The 21,432-nt window shown below is 46.6% G+C and overlaps 1 protein-coding gene across 1 annotated transcript; it reads left to right on the top strand.

The window, feature by feature from the left end:
* Positions 1-1,867: 1,867 nt before the first annotated feature.
* Positions 1,868-3,564, top strand: LOC123067155 (xyloglucan galactosyltransferase KATAMARI1 homolog). Its single transcript, XM_044490074.1, has one exon. The coding sequence runs from the start codon at positions 1,868-1,870 to the stop codon at positions 3,452-3,454; it is 1,587 nt and encodes a 528-aa protein (XP_044346009.1). The 3' UTR covers positions 3,455-3,564.
* The last annotated feature ends 17,868 nt before the right edge of the window (positions 3,565-21,432 follow it).

Below are 21,432 nucleotides of genomic sequence, written 5' to 3'. Positions count from 1 at the left end.
GTCCACCACTTCAACCAACGACATCTGAAATTCTGCACGCTTGGTACGCCAAAACCTAACCAGAATGCATGGAACATGTCCTCTCGGTCCATTCCACATAAGAAACACAAGTCAGATTTCTCTAATTTCCTAGAAACTTTAATTTCCATTGTGGCCAGCGAATTCATCACAAGCTTCCACGCGAAGACCTATATCTTTGATGGAGTGGACATCCCCCACACTGCCTTTCAGACCATGCGGTTGCCCCGTGTTTCATTTTTTTTTATGGATGACTAGATGACCAATGCCTAATAAAACTAGATTTTGCATCAAAATGAGTTTTATTGGAGTATAATTTTGCTCACCATATAATCCTTTTTTGATGAAACAGAAATTGTGACTTCCCTACTCTATCAATCTGATCGAGCTTTCTTTGAGCCTCCGATCCAGTGGCATTAACTAAGTGAAACCGGTATCCAGACTTTCAGAGGTGTTGCGGCGGATCCAATTCTGGCATCAAGGCTGAGGGTTTGTATCGCGAGAATAACGGCTCAGATTTAATTAGTAAAGCTTAATTAGTTACTGTGCGCGCCCAGGATCCAAAGCTAGTCGAAGGATCTAGGAGAAAATTCTTCATGGGTGAGTTGGTTGAGATTAAGGAGAAATTTTTTGGTGTAGTAACTAGAAAAAGTCCCTCTTAGAGATTTTTTAATCAAACGGAAGGGACTACTAGGGACTAAAACTTGCCTTTTGAGACTAAATGAAGAAGACTCTCAGTCTATTTTGTGACTTTTCCAACAATGCCCCTCCTGCACCCATTGCCCGCCGCCCCATGGTGTTGTTTGCTTATTATTTTTCTGTATACTAGGGGTAACATGATCATTTTTTTTCGGAAAAACTTCCAATCTATTCATCTTCAATCATGGAAGTACAACGAATACCAGAAATAAAAATTGCATCCAGATTCGTAGACCACCTAGCGACGACTACAAGCACCGAAGCGAGCCGAAGGCGCGCCGCAGTCATTGCCCCTCCATCGCCGGAGCCGAGCACAACTTGTTGTAGTAGATAGTCGGGAAGTTGTCATGCTAAGGCCCCATAGGACCAGCACCCCAGAACAACAACCGCCGCCGATGAAAAATAACGTAGATCGGAAGGATCCAAACCGAAGACACACGAACGTAGACGAACAACGACGAGATCCGAGCAAGTCCACCAACGATGCTAGACGCACTGCCGGAACATGGGCTAGGCAGGGAGACCTTTATTCCATCTTCAGGGAGCCGCCGCCGTCTCGGCTTCATGAGTACGACACAAACCCTAACAAGATTGAAAAGAACGACTAAAAACGGAGCCCTCCCGCCGGCCTTTGCCAGGATCCACCGCGCCTACATGGCCCTAGGGCCACCGAAGACGAGGCGGACCTGCGCCGGCGCCGGCGAGAGGCACGACCCTAACTTTCTTTCTTGGAGGTGTGCCCGACTCCGTGCTGGGTATCTCGTTGGGGTAACATGATCATTTAATAACCTCTAAGGAGGGACTAGGGACTTTTTAGAGACTATGGACTTTTTAGTTGAGACTAGAAAAGTCCTATGACTTATGAACCAAACACGGCCTAGGTTTAGCATTTTGGGGAACATGCATGTGTGGTGCCATTAGTGAAGTCAACTCGACAAGCACGTACGTACGAGCTTGGATTGAATTTTTACCTCGATGCCATAATGAAATATTGTTTGGATTTTGTACTGCGTCAACGGCTGTGTACTCTACTAACTGTACGCACTAATTAATCCTTCTCAGGTGCTCGCGCACACGCAGCTGAACCAGTACTTGGTTGCATTGGTTGGAGCAGCTTGCAGATCTAGCACCAGCACCAGCACCACCGACGATGAGGCCCCTCTCGCGGAACATCCACAGAGAACTCGACGCCGCGGCCGTGGCCGACGGCAAGCAGCACACGGAGAGAGGCGCCCGGCGGCCGTCCCGGCTGTTCTACCTCGGCCTCCTCTACACCGTTTCGTGGGCCCTGGTATTCTTCCACCACTTCTCCACCGGCGTCCAATCCTCAGGCGACGCCACGGCAGGAGGAGCGTCGGCCTTCTTCTCGGCGTCCCGCATCTTCCGCCAGGACCCGTGCGCCGGCCGGTACGTGTACATGTACGACCTGCCGCCCCGGTTCAACGCCGACCTCGTCCGCCAGTGCCGCCGGATCTCGGGCTCCCCCGACGTGTGCAAGGACGTGGCCAACGACGGGTTCGGCCCGCCCATCACGTGGACGGGCGGAGACGAGGGCGGGTGGCTGCCGGACCGGGGCGCCTACAACACCGACCAGTACATGCTGGGCATCATCTTCCATGCCCGGATGCGGCGGCACGAGTGCCTCACGGCCGACCCCGCAGCCGCCTCCGCGGTGTACGTCCCGTTCTACGCCGGGCTCGACGCGGCGATGCACCTGGACAACCCAGACCTTGCGGTGCGGGACGCCCTGTCGCGGGACCTGGTGGACTGGCTGGAACAGCGCCCCGAGTGGCGCGCCATGGGTGGGCGCGACCACTTCCTGGTCTCCGGGCGGGGCACGTGGGACTTCCTCCGCGGCCCCGACGCCGACGGCTGGGGCAACGCGCTCATGACCTACCCGGCCATCCGCAACGCCACGTTCCTAACCACTGAGGCCAGTCCGTGGCACGGCCACGACTTCGCCGTGCCGTTTCCGTCGCACTTCCACCCCTCGTCCGACGCCGACGTCACTGACTGGCAAGACCGCATGCGCCATGCGCAGCGCGGCCTGCTATGGTGCTTCGCCGGCGGGCCCCGTGGAGGTGACATGGGAACCGTGCGGGCCCAGATCATCAAGCAGTGCGGCCGGTCGAGCCAGTGCTCCCTGCTCGGCAAGTCGGCTGTGACGAAGCCGGGGCACTACGCGGCTGGCCACGCCATGCGGCTGCTGGAGAGCGCCGAGTTCTGCATGCAGCCGCGCGGGGACGGGTACACGCGCAAGTCCACCTTCGACGCCATCCTCGCCGGCTGCATCCCGGTGTTCTTCCACCCGGTGTCGGCCTACCTCCAGTACACTTGGCACCTGCCCAGAGACTATCGGAGCTACTCCGTGTTCATCCCCGCCGGCGACGTCGGCCGGAACGCTAGCATCGAGGAGGTGCTGAGTAAGATACCGTCGGAGAAGGTGGCGCGGATGCGGGAGCAGGTCATCCGGCTTATACCCACCGTGATGTACCGGGACCCTGCAGCCAAGGGGGTTACCTTCAAAGACGCGGTGGACGTGGCCCTTGAGCGTGTCATCCACCGGGTGGCGAAGCGCCGGCGTGCCGCGGCCGAGGGACGGGAGCTCGTGGACAGCGTCGACGGAGGTGATAGCTGGAAGTACGACCTGATGCTAGAAGATGGGCAGAAGAAGATAGGTCCGCATGAGTTTGATCAATATGTCTACATGCACCTAGCCGCAAATTTAGTTGGGTAGTTTGTCAAACATAGTCTGGTATGGTATGGTGGAAGAACCAAAGATGACGGCCAGTGGTCAGACAGACCGAGGCCCTAGCTAGATCGTGTGATTCAAAATTAGCTTCTCTCGGTTCATGAATCACTTCTGCATCAACAAACTTTTGCGATCTCTGCTTGATATCTCCAATAATGGTCGCCGATCTTCCCATGAACTCACTCTTTTGGTTGACTGTGGCCAAACAGTCCGTAGCTACTCTTACCCTTGTCATCTTAAGATCTTGTGCCAACGAGAAATTGGACTTGTGCAATATGATTCTACGAAAGGAAATACATATTCAAATGTATTTTCCCATGCTTATATATATTTGAATGACGTGCAAAGCACATACAATTTGCTAGTACAATTTAGACATATTTGAAGTAAAAAAAAGGTAAAACTATGTGCACGTCTGGCAGCGGGGAGCTCCATTCCCACGACATGGATACACTTCACTAGTCTACGGCCTACCGCGGCGGATCACTTTGTCTTCCTCACATCCGGCAGCTCACTCATCGGACTACCGGAAGCCCTGGAGGTATATTCTTCCCCTGTATCTTCCCTATATCCGACTGCGCCGCTCATCGGAATGGCAAAGAGGGTGCTCAGCCGGAGGGGAGGGGGGCTCCCCCGCTTCCGTGGAGCCCAGACAGGGGCCGATGATGGTTTGAGATAGCGAACCGGACAAATCACTGACTGTACAAGCTGGCGACGCGCCGGTGGTGGCCTTCCCGAGACCCAAGCGGCGGCGGCCTCCAATGTTCTATTTCCCTCGGTGTTGGCGATGGATGCAGACGCCTGGCCATCGACTCATCGATCTCCGCGTAGTCGGCTTCTTCTTCTGCTGGCAGGGCGCAGCCGACTTGGAGCGGCAACTACTTGTTTCGTCGGGCTAGGCGAGGGAGGTGGAGCAGCAAGCTGCCTCGCTCGTATCCGTCGGGCTCGGCGGCCCACCCAGCTGGCTTTTATGCCAGAGAACTGCTCTTCCTCCTCGTCAGATGCCACCAAAAGGGTGGAGAAAATGGTGGAAGGAGAAGATGGAGAGGGTCGGAGTGGTGTGATTCTCACCCAGCATCTGGCCTCCCTTAAATAGCGGCGGATGGGAGGAGCTTGCCCGTCGTTGTGTTTAATAATGCCGCATGTTCGTGAACATATGTGTGGCTCGAGTAGGTTTCTTGCCTTCCATGTGGGTTTAATGGAGGAGTTTGAATGCGGCCAGGACGCGTGTTCTGTCAGGCGTGCAGCGGACTGCGCCCTCAGCCGGCATGCCGCTTCAATGGCGGAGGCAGTGTGAGGTCGTGTCCACCCTGAGCCTTCTTCAATGTCGAGCGGCCGCTCTTTCAAAGGCATGAATTCGAGCAGCTGGCACCAGGTGGGAACGCGCCCAGGTTAGGTGGGAGGGGGTTTGCGAGGGCCAGGGTGGTCAGAAGGGGCGTCGGTGATGTCCAGACACCAACAAAGCCCCCCTCCCCCATGTTCGTCTCCGCTTTGCGGGAGAAAGTACGTCTGGACCGTCCTGTGGACCAATACAGACTTGTATTGGGTGGCTCAACACGTCCGGGCCGCGGGCGGTTTGGTTTGAGGGTTGCTGTTGGGGATGCCCTAACGGAGGCACCCATGTACTGTCCATGTTCATCATGGAAAATCGTTGCACTCACTCCCATATTAGTGTTTTTTGAAACTGTAGCATCGACATTGAACATTGCCACCCCCAGGGCCTTTGAGCCATCGTTTGTTCCTAGTTCTTTCCTCTCTCCCCACCTTCTTCTCTGGTGTTTGCGGCAACATATCTAGTTGAGTGATATAATTTTGCCACCCCCAGGGCCTCATTCTTTTCTTTCCTCCTTGCCCACCAAATGGCCCAAAGGGAAACAACAATCTTTGTAAAATCTTACTCACTGACTGAATCTTGCATGTCTTTTTTAACACAGTACAATCAAAGTCACTTTCATACACGAGCATATACTAACCACTATGAACGAACACACGCACACCCTACGCCTATCAGCACCTCCGAGAGACCGAGCTGGCATAGCATCTTGAGATTTTACAAAGTCAACAGAGGTGCCTCGCAGTCGACGGGAACATCTCCTGCCACTGAACAAACTGTTGGGGAACGTAACATGCAATCTCAAAAAGTTTACTATGCTCACGCAAGATCTATCTAGGAGATACATAGCAACGAGAGGGGGAGAGAATCTTCATACCCTTGAGGATCGCTAAGCGGAAGCGTTTATCAACGCGGTTGATGTAGTCGTACACCTTCATGACCCGTCCCGATCAAGTACCGAACGTACAACACCTCGGCGTTCAGCACACGTTCAGCTCAATGACGTTCTCGCCTTCTTGAACCAGCAAGACGGGCGAAGTAGTAGATGAGTTCCGGCAGCACAACGGCATGGTGACGGTGTTGGTGAAGAACAATCTCCGCAGGGCTTCGCCTAAGCACTACGGAAACTATGATGGAGGATAAACTAGAGGGGACGGGGTTGCCAGCACACGGCTTGGTGAATCTTGATGTGTCTTTGGTGCTAGCCCTGCCCCTTTATTTATATGTTGAGCCCTGGGGTCGAAACTTGGAGCAAAAGCCTCCTCAAAGTCGGTTTTGCCCGAAAGGCAAGAGTCCCACTCGGACTCCAGGACCAAACTCCACAATCCTTGGCGTTTGGCCCAGACGCCATGGGCCTCGGCGCTAGGGTCTCCGGCGTTTGGCCTCTGACCTCCGCAAAACTTTCTTTTGCACCGACCTATAGCCATGTGGGCTTGACCCCTTAGCCTAACCATATCAACCTATATATGAATCTTTACCTCCGGACCATTCCAGAGCTCCTCGTCTTGTTCGTGATCTCATCCGGGACTCCGAACAACATTCAGTCACTGAGGGAGTCCTGGATTCAGGGGTCCTCAGGAGTCTGGCCTAGGAGTACGGGCCGGGTTGGATGGGCCGTACAGGATCAAGTCGAAGATCATCTACCGTCTCCAGATGGGACTTCTCAACACGTGGACGGCAAGAATATTAATAGAGTCCGGAGGTTTTCTTCCCTGATAAACCGACTTTGTACACTCCATAGACCCCCTCCGGTGTGTATATAAGCTGGAGGGGTTAGTCCGTAGAGGGCAACTTTTTCGTCATTACGATCTCGAGGTAGATCAACTCTTCTAATCTTCATACTCAACAATCATAATCAAGCAGGAGTAGGCTTTTACCTCCACTAAGAGGGCCTGAACCTGGGTAAACATCGTGTCCCCAGGCCTCCTGTTACCATTGATCCTTAGACGCATAGCTTGGGCCCTCCTACCCGAGATCTGCTAGTTTTGACACCGACAGTCACCAACATACATAACTTATATAGTACTATATCATCAACGAACGCTAAGCGTGCGCACCCTACGGGTTCGAGAACTATGTAGACAAGACTTAGTCACCTCTCCGGTCAATAACCAATAGCAGGACCTGGATGCCCATATTGGCTCCTACATATTCTATCAAGATCTTCATCGGTCGAACCTTATGACAGCATATGTAATTCCCTTTGTCTATAAGTATGTTACTTGCCCGAGATTCGACGTCGGTATCTTCATACCTAGTTCAATATCATTACCGGTAAGTCTCTTTACTCGTTCCGTAATACATCATCCTGCAACTAACTCATTAGTAACTTTGCTTGCAAGGCTTCTTATGATGTGTATTACCGAGAAGGCCAAGAGATACCTCTCCGATACTCTGAGTGACAAATCCTAATCTCGATCTATGCCAACCGAACAAACACCTTTGGAGATACCTGTAGAGCATCTTTATAATCACCCTATTTCGTTGTGACGTTTGATAGCACACAAGGCATTCCTCGGGTATCCAGGGAGTTGCATAATCTCATAGTCAGAGGAATATGTATTTGACATGAAGAAAGCAATAGCATTAAAACTGACCGATCATTATGCTAAGCTATCGGATGGGTCTTGTCCATCACATCATTCTCCTAATGATGTGATCCCATTAATCAAGTGACAACACATGTCTATGGTTAGTAAACTTAATCATGTTTGATCAACGAGCTAGTTTAGTAGAGGCTTACTAGGGACATAGTATTTTGTCTACGTATCCACACATGTATCAAGTTTCCGGTTAATACAATTCTAGCATGAATAATAAAAATTTATCATGAAATAAGGAAAAATAAAATAACAACTTTATTATTGCCTCTAGGGCATATTTCCTTCAGTCTCCCACTTACACTAGAGTCAATAATATAGTTCACATTGCCATGTTATTTAACACCAATAGTTCACATCTTTATGTGATTAACACCCATAGTTCACATCGCCATGTGACCAACAGCCAAAGGGTTTACTAGAGTCAATAATCTAGTTCACATCGCTATGTGATCTACACCCAAAGAGTACTTGGGTGTGATCATGTTTTGCTTGTGAGAGAGGTTTAGTCAACGGGTCTGCCACATTCAAATCCGTATGTATTTCGCAAATTTCTATGTCTACGATGCTCTGCATGGAGCTACTCTAGCTAATTGCTCCCACTTTCAATATGTATCCAGATTGAGAGTCATCTGGATTGGTGTCAAAGATTGCATCAGCGTAACCCTTTACGTCAAACTCTTTATCACCTCCATAACCAAGAAATATATTTCCTTAGTCCTCTTAGGTAACTAAGGATAAATTTTGACCGTTGTCCAGTGATCCACTCCTGGATCACTATTGTACCCCCTTGCCAAACTTATGGCAAGGTACACAATATGTCTGGTACACAACATGACATACTTTATAGAACCTATGGCTGAGGCATAGGGAATGACTTTCATTCTCTCTTTATCTTCTGTCGTGGTCGGGTTTTGAGTCTTACTCAACTTCACACCTTACAATACAGGCAAGAACTCCTTTGACTGATCCATTTTAGAACTCCTTCAAAATCTTGTCAAGGTATGTACTCATTGAAAGTCTTATCAAGCGTCTTGATCTATCTCTATAGATCTTGATGCCCAATATGTAAGCAGCTTCACCGAGGTCTTTGATTAAAAAAATTCTTATTCAACTATCCTTTTATGCTATCCAAAAATTCTATATCATTTAATATCAATAATATGTCATTCACATATAATATCAGAAATGCTACAGAGCTCCCACTCACTTTCTTGTAAATATAGGCGTCTCCGAAAGTCTGTATAAAACCATATGCTTTGATAACCTCATCAAAGTGTATATTCCAACTCCAAGATGCTTGCACTAGTCTATAGATGGATCGCTGGAGCTTCCACACTTTGTTAGAACCTTCAGGATCGACAAAACCTTCGGGTTGCATCATATACAACTCTTCTTTAAGAAATCCATTAAGGAATGCAGTTTTGACGTCCATTTGCTAGATTTCATAATCATAAAATGCGGCAATTGCTAACATGATTCGGACAGACTTAAGCATCGCTTCGGGTGAGAAAGTCTCATCGTAGTCAACTCCTTGAAGTTAATGAAAATCTATTGCGACAAATCGAGCTTTGTAGATAGTAACATTACCATCAGCGTCAGTCTTCTTCTTGAAGATCCGTTTATTCTCTATGGCTTGCTGATCATCAAGCAAGTCCATCAAAGAACATACTTTGTTCTCATACATGGATCCTATCTCAGATTTCATGGCTTCAAGCCATCTGTCGGAATCTGGGCTCATCATAGCTTCTTCATAGTTCGTAGGTTCTCCATGGTCTAGTAACATGACTTACATGATAGGATTACCGTACCACACTGGTGCGGATCGTGCTCTGGTTGATCTATGAGGTTCAGTAGTAACTTGATCTAAAGTTTCATGATCATCATCATTAGCTTCCTCTCTAGTTGGTGTAGTCATCACGGGAATAGTTTTCTCTGATGTACTACTTTCCAATTCGAGAGACGGTACAATTACCTCATTAAGTTCTACTTTCCTCCCACTCACTTCTTTCGAGAGAAACTCCTTCTCTAGAAAGGACCCATTCTTAGCAACAAAGATCTTGCTTTCGGATCTGTGGTAGAAGGTGTACTAATACGTCTCCAACATATATATAAATTATGAAGCATTCATGCTATTATATTATCGGTTTTGAATGATTACGAGCTTTATTATACACTTTTATATTACTTTTGTGACTAACCTAATAACCGGAGGCCCAACCCATATTGCTATTTTATTGCCTGTTTCAGTATTTCGAAGAAAAGGAATATCAAACGGAGTCCAAACGGAATGAAACTTTCGGCAGCGTGATTTTTTGGAAGAATATCATCCGGGAGACTTGGAGTTCACGTCAGAAGAGCCTCGAGGAGGCCAGGGGATAGGAGGGCGCGCCCCCCTATCTCGTGGGCCCCTCGAGCACCCCCCGACCAACTTCTTTCACCTATATAGTCCCATATACCCTAAAAACATCGTGGGATAAGATACATCGGGAGTTCCGCCGCCGCAAGCCTCTGTAGCCACCAAAAGTCAATCGGGACCGTGTTCCGGCACCCTGCCGGAGGGGGGATCCCTCACCGGTGGCCATCTTCATCATCCCGGCGCTCTCCATGACGAGGAGGGAGTAGTTCACCCTCGAGGCTGAGGGTATGTACCAGTAGCTATGTGTTTGATCTCTCTGTCTCTCTCTCTCTCTGTCTCTCTCTCTCTCTCTCTCGTGTTCTCTCTCGTGTTCCCTCTATGACACGATCTTGATGTATCGCGAGCTTTGCTATTATAGTTGGATCTTATGATGTTTCTCCCTCTATTCTCTTGTGATGAATTGAGTTTTCCCTTTGAAGTTGTCTTATCGGATTGAGTCTTTAATGATTTGAGAACACTTGATGTATGTCTTATGTGGGATACCCGTGGTGACAATGGTTATTATATTGATCCACTTGATGTATGTTTTGGCGATCAACTTGCGGGTTCCGCCCATGAACCTATGCATAGGGTTTGGCACACGTTCTTGTCTTGACTCTCCGGTAGAAACTTTGGGACACTCTTTGAAGTACTTTGTGTTGGTTGAATAGATGAATCTGAGATTGTGTGATGCATATCGTATAATCATGCCCACGGATACTTGAGGTGACAATGGAGTATCTAGGTGACATTAGGGTTTTGGTTGATTTGTGTCTTAAGGTGTTATTCTAGTATGAACTCTATGATAGATTGAACGGAAAGAATAGCTTCATGTTATTTTACTACGGATTCTTGAATAGGTAGATCAAAACGGACAACTTTGAGGTGGTTTCGTACCCTACCATAATCTCTTCGTTCATTCTCCTCTATTACTGGCTTTGGAGTGACTCTTTGTTGCATGTTGAGGGATTGTTATGTGATCCAATTATGTTATTATTGTTGAGAGAACCTGCACTAGTGAAAGTATGAACCCTAGGCCTTGTTTCCTATCATTGCAATACCATTTGTGCTCACTTTTATCATTAGTTACCTTGCTGTTTTTATAATTTCAGATTACAAATACCTTTATCTATTATCCATATTGCACTTGTATCACCATCTCTTCGCCGAACTAGTGCACCTATACAATTTACCATTGTATTGGGTGTGTTGGGGACACAAGAGACTCTTTACTATTTGGTTGCAGGGTTGTTTGAGAGAGACCATTTTCATCCTACGCCTCCCACTGATTGATAAACCTTAGGTCATCCACTTGAGGGAAATTTGCTACTATCGTACAAACCTCTGCACTTGGAGGCCCAACAACGTCTACAAGAAGAAGGTTGCGTAGTAGACATCAAGCTCTTTTCTGGCACCCTGCCGGAGGGGGGATCCTTCACCGGTGGCCATCTTCATCCCATGCCTCCCACGGATTGATAAATCTTAGGTCATCCACTTGAGGGAAATTTGTTACTGTCCTACAAACCTCTGCACTTGGAGGCCCAACAACGTCTACAAGAAGAAGGTTGTGTAGTAGACATCATGTACCCAATTGTTTCCTTAGGATATCCTATGAAGACGCACTTCTCTGATTTGGGTTCGATCTTATCAGGCTCAAGCCTTTTGACATAAGTGTCACAACCCCAAATTTTAAGAAATGGTAGCTTAGGTTTATTGCCAAACCACAATTCATATGGTGTCATCTCAACGGATTTAGACGGTGCCCTATTTAATGTGAATGCGGCTGGCTCTAATGCATAACCCCAAAACGTTAGTGGTAAATTGGTAAGAGACATCATATATCGCACCATATCTAATAAAGTACGGTTATGACGTCACTACTAGGGAAAACCCTAGTAGCAGCGCGGGTCTTGACACTAGGAGCAGTGCGTGATGCAGCGCTACTAGTAAGGCGCTACAGCTAACTCTTAGTAGTAGCGCCGCCCCTACACGCGCTACTACTACTGAGTATATCAGCAGCGCTTTTATGGAATGCGCTACTATTGTTAGCTGTATGTGACACTCCAAAATTTTTTATTTATTTTGCAACAAAAAAACCTTGCTTGGTTTGAAGAAGGTCATTTAGATCCTTCCAAAGACCTCTCTCTCTCAAAACTTTTCCCCTTGGCAAGGACTTTGTTTTTTTTTTGTATCTTCTGCAACCCTGGTGTTTGGTTATTCAAAAACCTTCCTTCTGACTTTTACCACCTCAAATAAATTTTTGGAATTTAATTTCTATTTAAAAAGAAACCCTATGGGTTTTTGGGGCTTCTTTTGTCCTGAAACCATCCATGATCTTTACCATGCCTCATGTGGTAAATCCTCCCAAAACCCCTCCCTACACTTTGGGGCAACCAAAACTTTCTGTCCCAACAAGTTCAATCCATTTTTGGATTTTAATCCATTTATTTTACTCCCCAAAACAATTCTGTCCATTATTCTAAGCCTAGATGATTTACAAAGGAAGTACCTGATTTCCTTTGAGTTTTGATCTCAAACCAACTCCTCTGGATAGTCCCTAGCACCCCCAACCTAGAACCACCAAGATCCACTCTTCCTCTTTTCAAAAATTTCAAGTTTCAACCTCTGCAAGTTTGGACCAGATTCATCATTTTTGGTGAAATTCATATTTTCCTTTCTCCAAAAATTTCACAAAAATTCAGGCAACCCCCAGGTGCTTTGAGAGACCATTACACCAAAGATCAGCGCTAGATAAATTTTTCTCATGCTCGAATCATTTCATCAAACACTTGGCCGGCACTGTTCTTGTACACTTTCAGTAAAAGCTCAGAGTTTCAGAGTTATCTTCAGTGTCGTTTTCATCAGTGACTTGTCACCGATCACCCGTGCACACTGGCGCGTTGCGCACGGCCCCTTCTCCCTGATCAGAGCACCGCACGCCCTCTTGGACGGACGCAGGTGTCGGTGGCGCGAGCATCACCGACGCCGGCAGCTTCTGAGGTGGCAGAGCCACCCGTGGCGGCCAAAGGAGCCAGCACCGGCTCGCTACGCCGTTCTACGCCGCCCAACGCTCCCTAGCCCTCCGCGTGGCCTCATGCATGCCAGCACACACCGCAGCACCATCGTCGTGGCCCGGCAGGCATAGGGCGCGCCCTCTGCCGCCGACGGGCCCGCGCAGCCCCATTCTGTCGAAACCACCCAGCACGCCCAATCCAGCCAAGGTTAGATGCTAAACGGAGCCCGTGGACCTCCACGTCGATGATCAACCTCCTAATCTCCCTGACCAAGCACTACGCCGCCGTAACCATCGTCGGAGATCCCCGTTCTCGGCCACCGCCTCGGATCACCTATAAAATGGAGTCCCGAGCTCGTTCTCGAGCACGCACCACCACTGCACCCCACCAGTACCCCGCCAAGCAACTAGGAGGACCTCGAGGAGGTCTCCTCCCCCAACTTCGGCCGCCCCGATCCGCCTCGGCCACCAGCTCGATCCACTCCGGGGAGGCCACCCTCGCCGCCCTAACCTCGTCAGTAGTCTCCTCGGGAACCCAGTGATCTAACCCCGGCTTCAATTTGACCTCCGCAGCCCTCCCCGACGAGATCCAACTCCACCCGAGCCGCCATCCGCTGGAGCAAGGACCGCCGTCGACGTGTTGCTCGCCGACGACCACCACCACCACCCACCGACGCGGAAGGACACCCTGAGCACGTAGGTACTCTCCGATCCTCCCAACTCGCCGTGGATCGCCGCCGGCGACCACCGCAACTCTCGAGCGCCGACGAGCTCTGTTCCTCCCCCTTTGAAATTTCAAACCTGACGGGTGGGACCCCTCGTCAGCGATTTCTCCTTCTCGGACCATTTTCTGTTTTTATAAGTTGGCCCCTGGAAACTTTCTGTTTCATTACAGATGAGTCCCTGGATTTAAAACCTTTATAACTTTTAAACATAAACTGATTTTTGATTGATTCTTTTTCTGTCATCTTTATTTTTCTGTCTAGTTGTTTGTCATATTTATTTGAAAAATATTTGGAACACTTTTTTGTGCACTCACAGTATTTACGATAAGTACATATTTTCTTATACCATAGATACCAGAGGAGTAGACGGAACCGCGAATTTCGCCAAGCTAGACTCCGACTACTCCGAACCAGACAAGCATGTTTGAACTTTTGATATGATGAGTGTTCGTGGCATGTTTGCATTAAGTAATTACATGGCATGTTTATGAGCATTTCGATGAGTGTTATAACACATGCAAAGTTGAGGCAAGTGAGTTCGAAAATCCATATGTTGTTGGATATAAGTTTGCATGGTCATGTGATGGCCTGAGAATGGGTAAGATGGCAGTGTTGTAGCATGCCAGTCTTATGCCAGACTATTTGACTTCAGTGTCAACGTGAATCAAGTCACGTTTCCATCCGTTTTCCCTTCCTATACTACCACATGTTTTCCGCAAGGGATATGGCTTAGTAAGTTGCAAACCTCTTTCCTGGTACACACCAAATAGAGAGGCCATGATGAGGATTCCATGGCCCTGGATTAAAGCCAGTCATCCGGTCAGGGGGCATGGGTGTTTCCGGTTGGGACCGAGAGGGGGGCACCCCTTAGAGCGCGCGTATATAAATTTGATCCCATGCTATTCGAGGTTGTGATCTCCCCGTCTCAAGGTTTTTCTTGAACATTGTCTAGGGTGATTCCTGGCATCATGAGGTGGAATTGGGTGTGTACTAGTTAGATGTGTTTCTACCGAAATACCGTAAATGGAACTAGTCCTTCATGACTACGGAAATCCGTTGACTGTGGGTAATTAGTACAAACTCTGCAGAGTCAAAAATCCTTTGAATCATCTTGTACATGTCCAAGTACTGTGTTCATCTTATCTTGTCAAAATGTCAGTCTCAGTGACAAAACTACGGTGAACCACATGAGTGTTAAGTCCGGTTAAAAGTTTATTCCTGCGGATGGATTAACCCGTTTATTATTATGTGTTGAATATTTCCTATGAGTATTATATCTTCGTGAATTTATCAGATGTGAATAATGAAATATACGCCCTTTCTGCGATGTCGCTCAGACGTCTGACTGTGGTGCACTTGTTATTTACTTTTGATATAAGCCCTTTCTGCGATGTCGCTCAGACGTCCGACTGTGGTGCACTTGTTATTTACTTTTGATATAAGCCCTTTCTGCGATGTCGCTCAGACGTCCGACTGTGGCACACTTGTTATTTACTTTGGATATAAGCCCTTTCTGCAATGTCGCTCAGACGTCCGACTGTGGCACACTTGTTATTTAGTTTTGATTTAAGCCCTTTCTGCGATGTCGCTCAGACGTCCGACTGTGGCACACTTGTTATTTACTTTCGATATAAGCCCTTTCTGCGATGTCGCTCAGACGTCCGACTGTGGCACGCTTGTCATTTACTTTTCAATATAAGCCCTTTATGTGGTGTCGCTTAGACGCCCGACTGCGACATGATTATTTATTTGTTTACCTTTCGAGGCGTCGCTCCAGACACCCGATCGGTCTTCAGTTGTTTGTTGGGGATTTCGGGAGGACTACCGCCCGACTTCCTTTTTACTTATCATGTTGTTCAAATATTTATTATTTGAATGAGCATTGTTATTTTGCTCATGACGCATTCATGCATGTATTTGTTATATCTTATGTCCGAACTGTCTTGCGAGTACTTTCAAAGTACTGACCTGGCTTGTTGATTTGGTCAGATGTTGATGAAGGCTATCTCATGGATGAAGAGTTCGATAGCGAGTCCGACGCCTAGAGGAGTCCCAGTCAGTCCCGTGTGACCCTAGATTTGGTCACTGTATTATATCCGCTTCCGCTACCCCAAATAAATTCACCGAGCCTCACCTCGACGCTCGATGAGCTGCCAGTTTAGGAGTCATGTTATCCACCACCACTTTTATCTCGAGTCAGTAGCATGTCACCACACCCCTGTGTCATAACCGCCCTTATGTACAATATTGGCGTGTTTGTAATAAATTGTTAAGCAACCTCAGCTCAACCCTGTAATATATTTGATGCTACTGGCCTTCTGTATTCAAATATTTGTCTACCAGTAAGGATAACTCTTTCTATACTGGAATCAAAAGATCGATTTCTCAATAAGTATTTTATTGAAAAACTGGTCGTGACACTGTAGCGGTTTCCGAGCCCGTCGCTACTGCTATATCTTTCATCATTTTCCCAGGTTACCCTGTTTGTTTTGGTGGTTTCGGTCAAGATACTAGATACTACTAGATATCAATTTCATAAAATATTATAGGTACTAGGTAGTACTCCCTCCGTTCCAAATTACTTGTCGTGGTTCAAACCACGATGAGTGATTTGGAACGAAGGGAGTACTAGATAAAAATTTCATATATAGTCAACATGCATCCTCAAGCAGTACTTGGTGATAACGACCATGATCATCATATATAGTTCTAGATGATATCGACGACGATCATCATATGTAGTCCTAGATGATATCGACTACGATCATCATATGTAGTTCTAGATGATATAGCCACACAAACATATGTAGTTCTAGATGATATCGAAGACGATCATCATCCTCAAGCCTGGGCGGTTGGTGTTCCTGATAGTAATTAGGATGGCCTGTCCAACACGAAGATTCTTTCCATCGAGGAATCTCTTCCACACAACCAAGTTTAAGTGTGTGCGACCGTCCGTGTCCACGTGGTAATTATAGATTGTGACGGATCCCCTTGCGGTAAGGCATAGTCCAACTAAGCCTTCTTCATTAGGCTCGATACCATAACTCACAGATTGGCTCTTTGCCAATTTCTGAAAAAGAAAAAACATATCAATTAATAAATAGCCTCGCACATACTCTTGCAAATAAGTATATATGGATTATCTACACTATTAATAGTTCCTTAGATTCTACACTAATAAGCATATCATCGACTAGATTCCACACAACATATCATTGGACTCTACACTAAGCATATCATCAGATAATTTGCATTTGTAAGTATAACATACCATATCATGTCGATCGACCATGGTACTTGTCAGACGGGTCACGAATGGCACCCCAACAAAGTCAGCATGTGGCGGCATTATGTCCCATAGGTTGCACACCTCCTCCTCGCTCAGCCTCGTTCTTTGAGCTACGATGGCTTCATGAAGTGGGTCCTCATCATCTTCATCGAGTGGGTCCTCATTATCTTCATCATCTTCGTGATCTTCATCATCTTCATCATCTTCATCATCTTCATCATCTTCCACCAGGTTGATATAAATGACAGCCAGCTTGGGTCTTTCTGCTCTAAAGGAGAAGCTGATCAACTCACCGCCAGTAAGACACATGTGGGAAAGGAAACGGGCCCTTCCATCTCCGCCAATTTGCAAAATATTGCGTCCTTTCTCGACCTCCATAGTGTATCCCCCCCAGGAGCCTCAAATGTCACAGTGTCTCCTGTCAGCTTGTTGAATTTCAACCTCACATTGCATGGGACGATCTGTGTAAAAAAGCAAAATGACACAATGCAGTAATGCCAACACTAAAAATAAAATAGTTGTTACATTTCATATAATTTCTTACCGCCGCATGACAAAAACTCGGCTGGAAGTGGATGTCGAACAGCTTGCTAGTTGCAAGGCTACTGGCGCACCTTGACTTGCACAATGGACATGGTGGTGGTGGTGGTGGAGCCATTTTCCTAAAGCAATATGAGCAAAGGATTAACGATCCACTTCACGCAAGAAAAACAGTAGCATGTGATTTTTTTGGTTCTTCTTCACTTATATTTTAACAGCTAGGTGGTGCCAAATGTTTTATAAATCAACTAATTCAACTAGCCTATTAAATCAACTTGCATACTAAATCAAATAAATCAAAATGTTCTATAAATCAACTAAATCAACTAGCCTACTAGATCAACTTGCCTACTAAATCAACAAAATCAAAATGTTCTAAATCGACTAGCCTACTAAATCAACTAAATCATATGAACTAAATCAAAATTTTGCATATGACCTAGCCTACTAAATCAAAATGTAGTAGGGAGGAGGGGTTGTGGATGGAGGAGTGAGGAGGGAGAAGGAGGGGCAACTGGAGGAGGGAGGAGAGAGTGGGACGGAGGAGGAAGGGTGGAGCGAGGAGGGGACGGCCGGCGGCGAGTCCAGGAAGGACGGAGGAGGAGCACGGTACCGAGTCCAGTGAGGAGGAGGAGGTGACGGTGGCACAGAGGGAGGAGGGGTAGGCTACAGCAGCCGACGAGGGAGGACCGGCGTGGGGGGGGTTAACGGCGGTGCAGAGGGAGGAGGGGTAGGCGACGGCGGCTGACGGGGGAGGACCGGCGCGGGGGGGGGGGGGTTGACGGCGGTGCAGAGGGAGGAGGGGTAGGCGACGGCGGCCGATGGGGAGGACCGGCACGGGGGTTGAGGGGGAGATCGAGTGAGTGTGGATAGGATAGGGAGGAGAGCGGGTGGTGTGGTAGCTAGGTTTAGCAGTAGCGCGGTGGACGTAAAGGCGCTACTACTAAACAACCTAGCAGTAGCGCCCTTCTATTTAACGCGCTGCTGCTATAACTAGCTCCGTGGCGGGGCCGTTGGAATTATAGCAGTAGCGTGTCTTAGAGGTGGCGCGCTACTGCTAGTTTTCTTTCAGCAGCGTGCTCTTGTGGAGCGCGCTACTGATAAATTGCAGCAGCGCCCTATTTTAAAACTCGCTACTAGTAAGATCCTGTGTATAGGCTTTTCCCTAGTAGTGCAATCGGACACACCATTACGCTGTGGTGGTCCAGGTGGCGTGAGTTGTGAAACAATTCCACATTGTTTAATGAAGTCCAAACTCGTAGCTCAAATATTTGGTTCTGCGATCAGATCGTAGAAACTTTTATTTTCTTGTTACGATGATTCTCCACTTCACTATGAAATTCTTTGAACCTTTCAAATGTTTCAGACTTGTGTTTCATTAAGTAGATGTACCCATATCTGCTCAAATCATTTGTGAAGGTCAGAAAATAATGATACCCACCGCGTGCCTCAACACTCATCGAACTGCATACATCGGTATTATTATTTCCAATAAGTCATTGGCTCACTCCATTTTTCCGGAGAATGGAGTTTTAGTCATCTTTCCTATGAGGCATGGTTCACAAGTATCAAATGATTCATAATCAAGTGATTCCAAAAGCCCATCAGTATGGAGTTTCTTCATGCGCTTTACACCAATATGACCTAAACGACAGTGCTACAAGTATGTTGCACTATCATTATCAACTTTGCATCTTTTGGCATCAATATTATGAATATGTGTATCACTACGATCAAGATTCAATAAACCATTAACATTGGGTGTATGACCATAGAAGGTTTTATTCATGTAAACAAAATAACTTTTATTCTCTGTCTTAAATGAATAACAGTATTGCAATAAACACGATCCTATCTTTTTCATTCTCAACACAAACACCAAATAACATTTATTTAGGTTCAACACTAATCCCAAAAGTATAGGGAGTGTGCGATGATGATCATATCAATCTTGGAACCACTTCCAACACACATCGTCACTTCACCCTCAACTAGTCTCCATTTGTTCTGTAACTCCTGTTTCAAGTTACTAATCTTAGCAACCGAACATGCATCAAATACCCAGGGGCTACTGCGAGCACTAGTAAGGTACACATAAATAGCATGTATATCAAATATACCTTTGTCCACTTGGCCATCCTTCTTATCTGCCAAATATTTGGGGTAGTTCCGCTTCTAGTGTCCATTTCCTTTGTAGTAGAAGCACTCAGTTTCACTTGCCGTTTTCTTGAAACTAGTGGTCTTGTTAACCATCAACACTTGATGCTCTTTCTTGATATCTTCCTTCGCCGATTTCAGCATCGTGAAAAGCTCAGGAATTGTTTTTGTCATCCCTTGCATATTATCGTTCATCACGAGGTTCTAGTAGCTTGGTGATAGTGATTAGAGAACTCTGTCAATCACTATCTTATCTGGAAGATTAACTCCCACTTGATTCAAGCGATTGTAGTGCCAAAACATGCTGAGAACATGCTCACTAGCTGAGCTATTCTCCTCCATCTTGTAGGCAAAGTATTTGTCAGAGGTCTCATACCTCTCGACACGGGCATGAGTCTGAAATTCCAATTTCAGCTCTTGGAACATCTCATATGCTCCATGGCGTTCAAAACGTCTTTGAAGCCCCGATTCTAAGCCGTAAAGCATGGTGCACTAAACTATCAATTAGTCATCATATCGAGCTTGCCAAACGTTCATAACGTCTACATCTGCTCCTGCAATAGGTCTGTCACCTAGCGGTGCATCAAGAACATAATTCTTCTGTGCAGCAATGAGGAGAATCCTCAGATCATGGACCCAGTCTGCATTATTGCTACTATCATCTTTCAACTTAGTTTTCTCTAGGAACATATCAAAAAACATAGGGGAGCTACAATGCGAGCTTTGATCTACAACATAATTTGCAAATACTATCAGGACTAAGTACATGACAAATTAAGTTCAGTTAATCAAATTACTTAAGAACTCCCACTTAGATAGACATCCAACAAGTCATCTAAATGATACGTGATCCAAATAAACTAAACCATGTCCGATCATCATGTGAGATGGCATAGTCATCAATGGTGAACATTGATACGTATCCAATGTATCTATAATTTATGAAGTATTCATGTTGTTACTTTATCATTCTTGGGTGTTTTACAATCATTTCATAGCAACTTTATATCATTTTTTGGGACTAACTTATTGACCCAGTGCCAGTTGCTGTTTTTTTGCTTGTTTTTACATCACAGGAAATCAATATCAAACGGAGTCCAAACACCGCTTAACTTTTTGGATATTTTTTATGGACCTGAAGGAACCCAATGGGCCTGAGCTGCACATGGGGGGTGCTCCGAGGGGGGCACAACCCACCAGGGCGGGCTAGGTGATGACCCACAAGTGTAGGGGATCTATCATAGTCCTTTCTATAATTAAGAGTGTCAAACCCAACGAGGAGCAGAAGGAAATGACAAGCGGTTTTCAGTAAGGTATTCTCTGCAAGCACTGGAATTGTAGGTAACAGATAGTTTTGTGATAAGATAATTTGTAACGGGTAACAAGCAATGAAAGTAAATAAGGTGCAGCAAGGTGGCCCAATCCTTTTTGTAGCAAAGGACAGGCCTGAACAAGTTCTTATATGAGAAAAGTGCTCCCGAGGACACATGGGAATTATCGTCAAACTAGTTTTCATCATGCTCATATGATTCGTGTTCGTTACTTTGATAATTTGATATGTGGGTGGACCGGTGCTTGGGTACTACCCTTTCTTGGACAAGCATCCCACCTATGATTAACCCCTATTGCAAGCATCCACAACTATAAAAGAAGTATTAAGGTAAACATAACCATAGCATGAAACATATGGATGCAAATCAGCCCCTTACAAAGCAACGCATAAACTAGGGTTTAAGCTTCTGTCACTCTAGCAACCCATCATCTACTTATTACTTCCCAATGCCTTCCTATAGGCCCAAACAATGGTGAAGTGTCATGCAGTCAACATTCACATAACAGCACTAGAGGATAGACAACATACATCTCATCAAAATATCGAACGAATACCAAATTAACATGACTACT

This window comes from Triticum aestivum, chromosome 3B, assembly GCF_018294505.1.
Source record: "Triticum aestivum cultivar Chinese Spring chromosome 3B, IWGSC CS RefSeq v2.1, whole genome shotgun sequence".
Classification (NCBI taxonomy): Eukaryota; Viridiplantae; Streptophyta; class Magnoliopsida; order Poales; family Poaceae; genus Triticum; species Triticum aestivum.
The sequence above is the reverse complement of the archived record's forward strand: the minus strand, read 5'-3'. Positions and strand labels throughout refer to the sequence as shown.

Coding starts and splice junctions, on each gene's coding strand:
- LOC123067155 (XM_044490074.1), top strand. CDS start 1,868: ATGAGGCCCCTCTCGCGGAACATCCACAGAGAACTCGACGCCGCGGCC.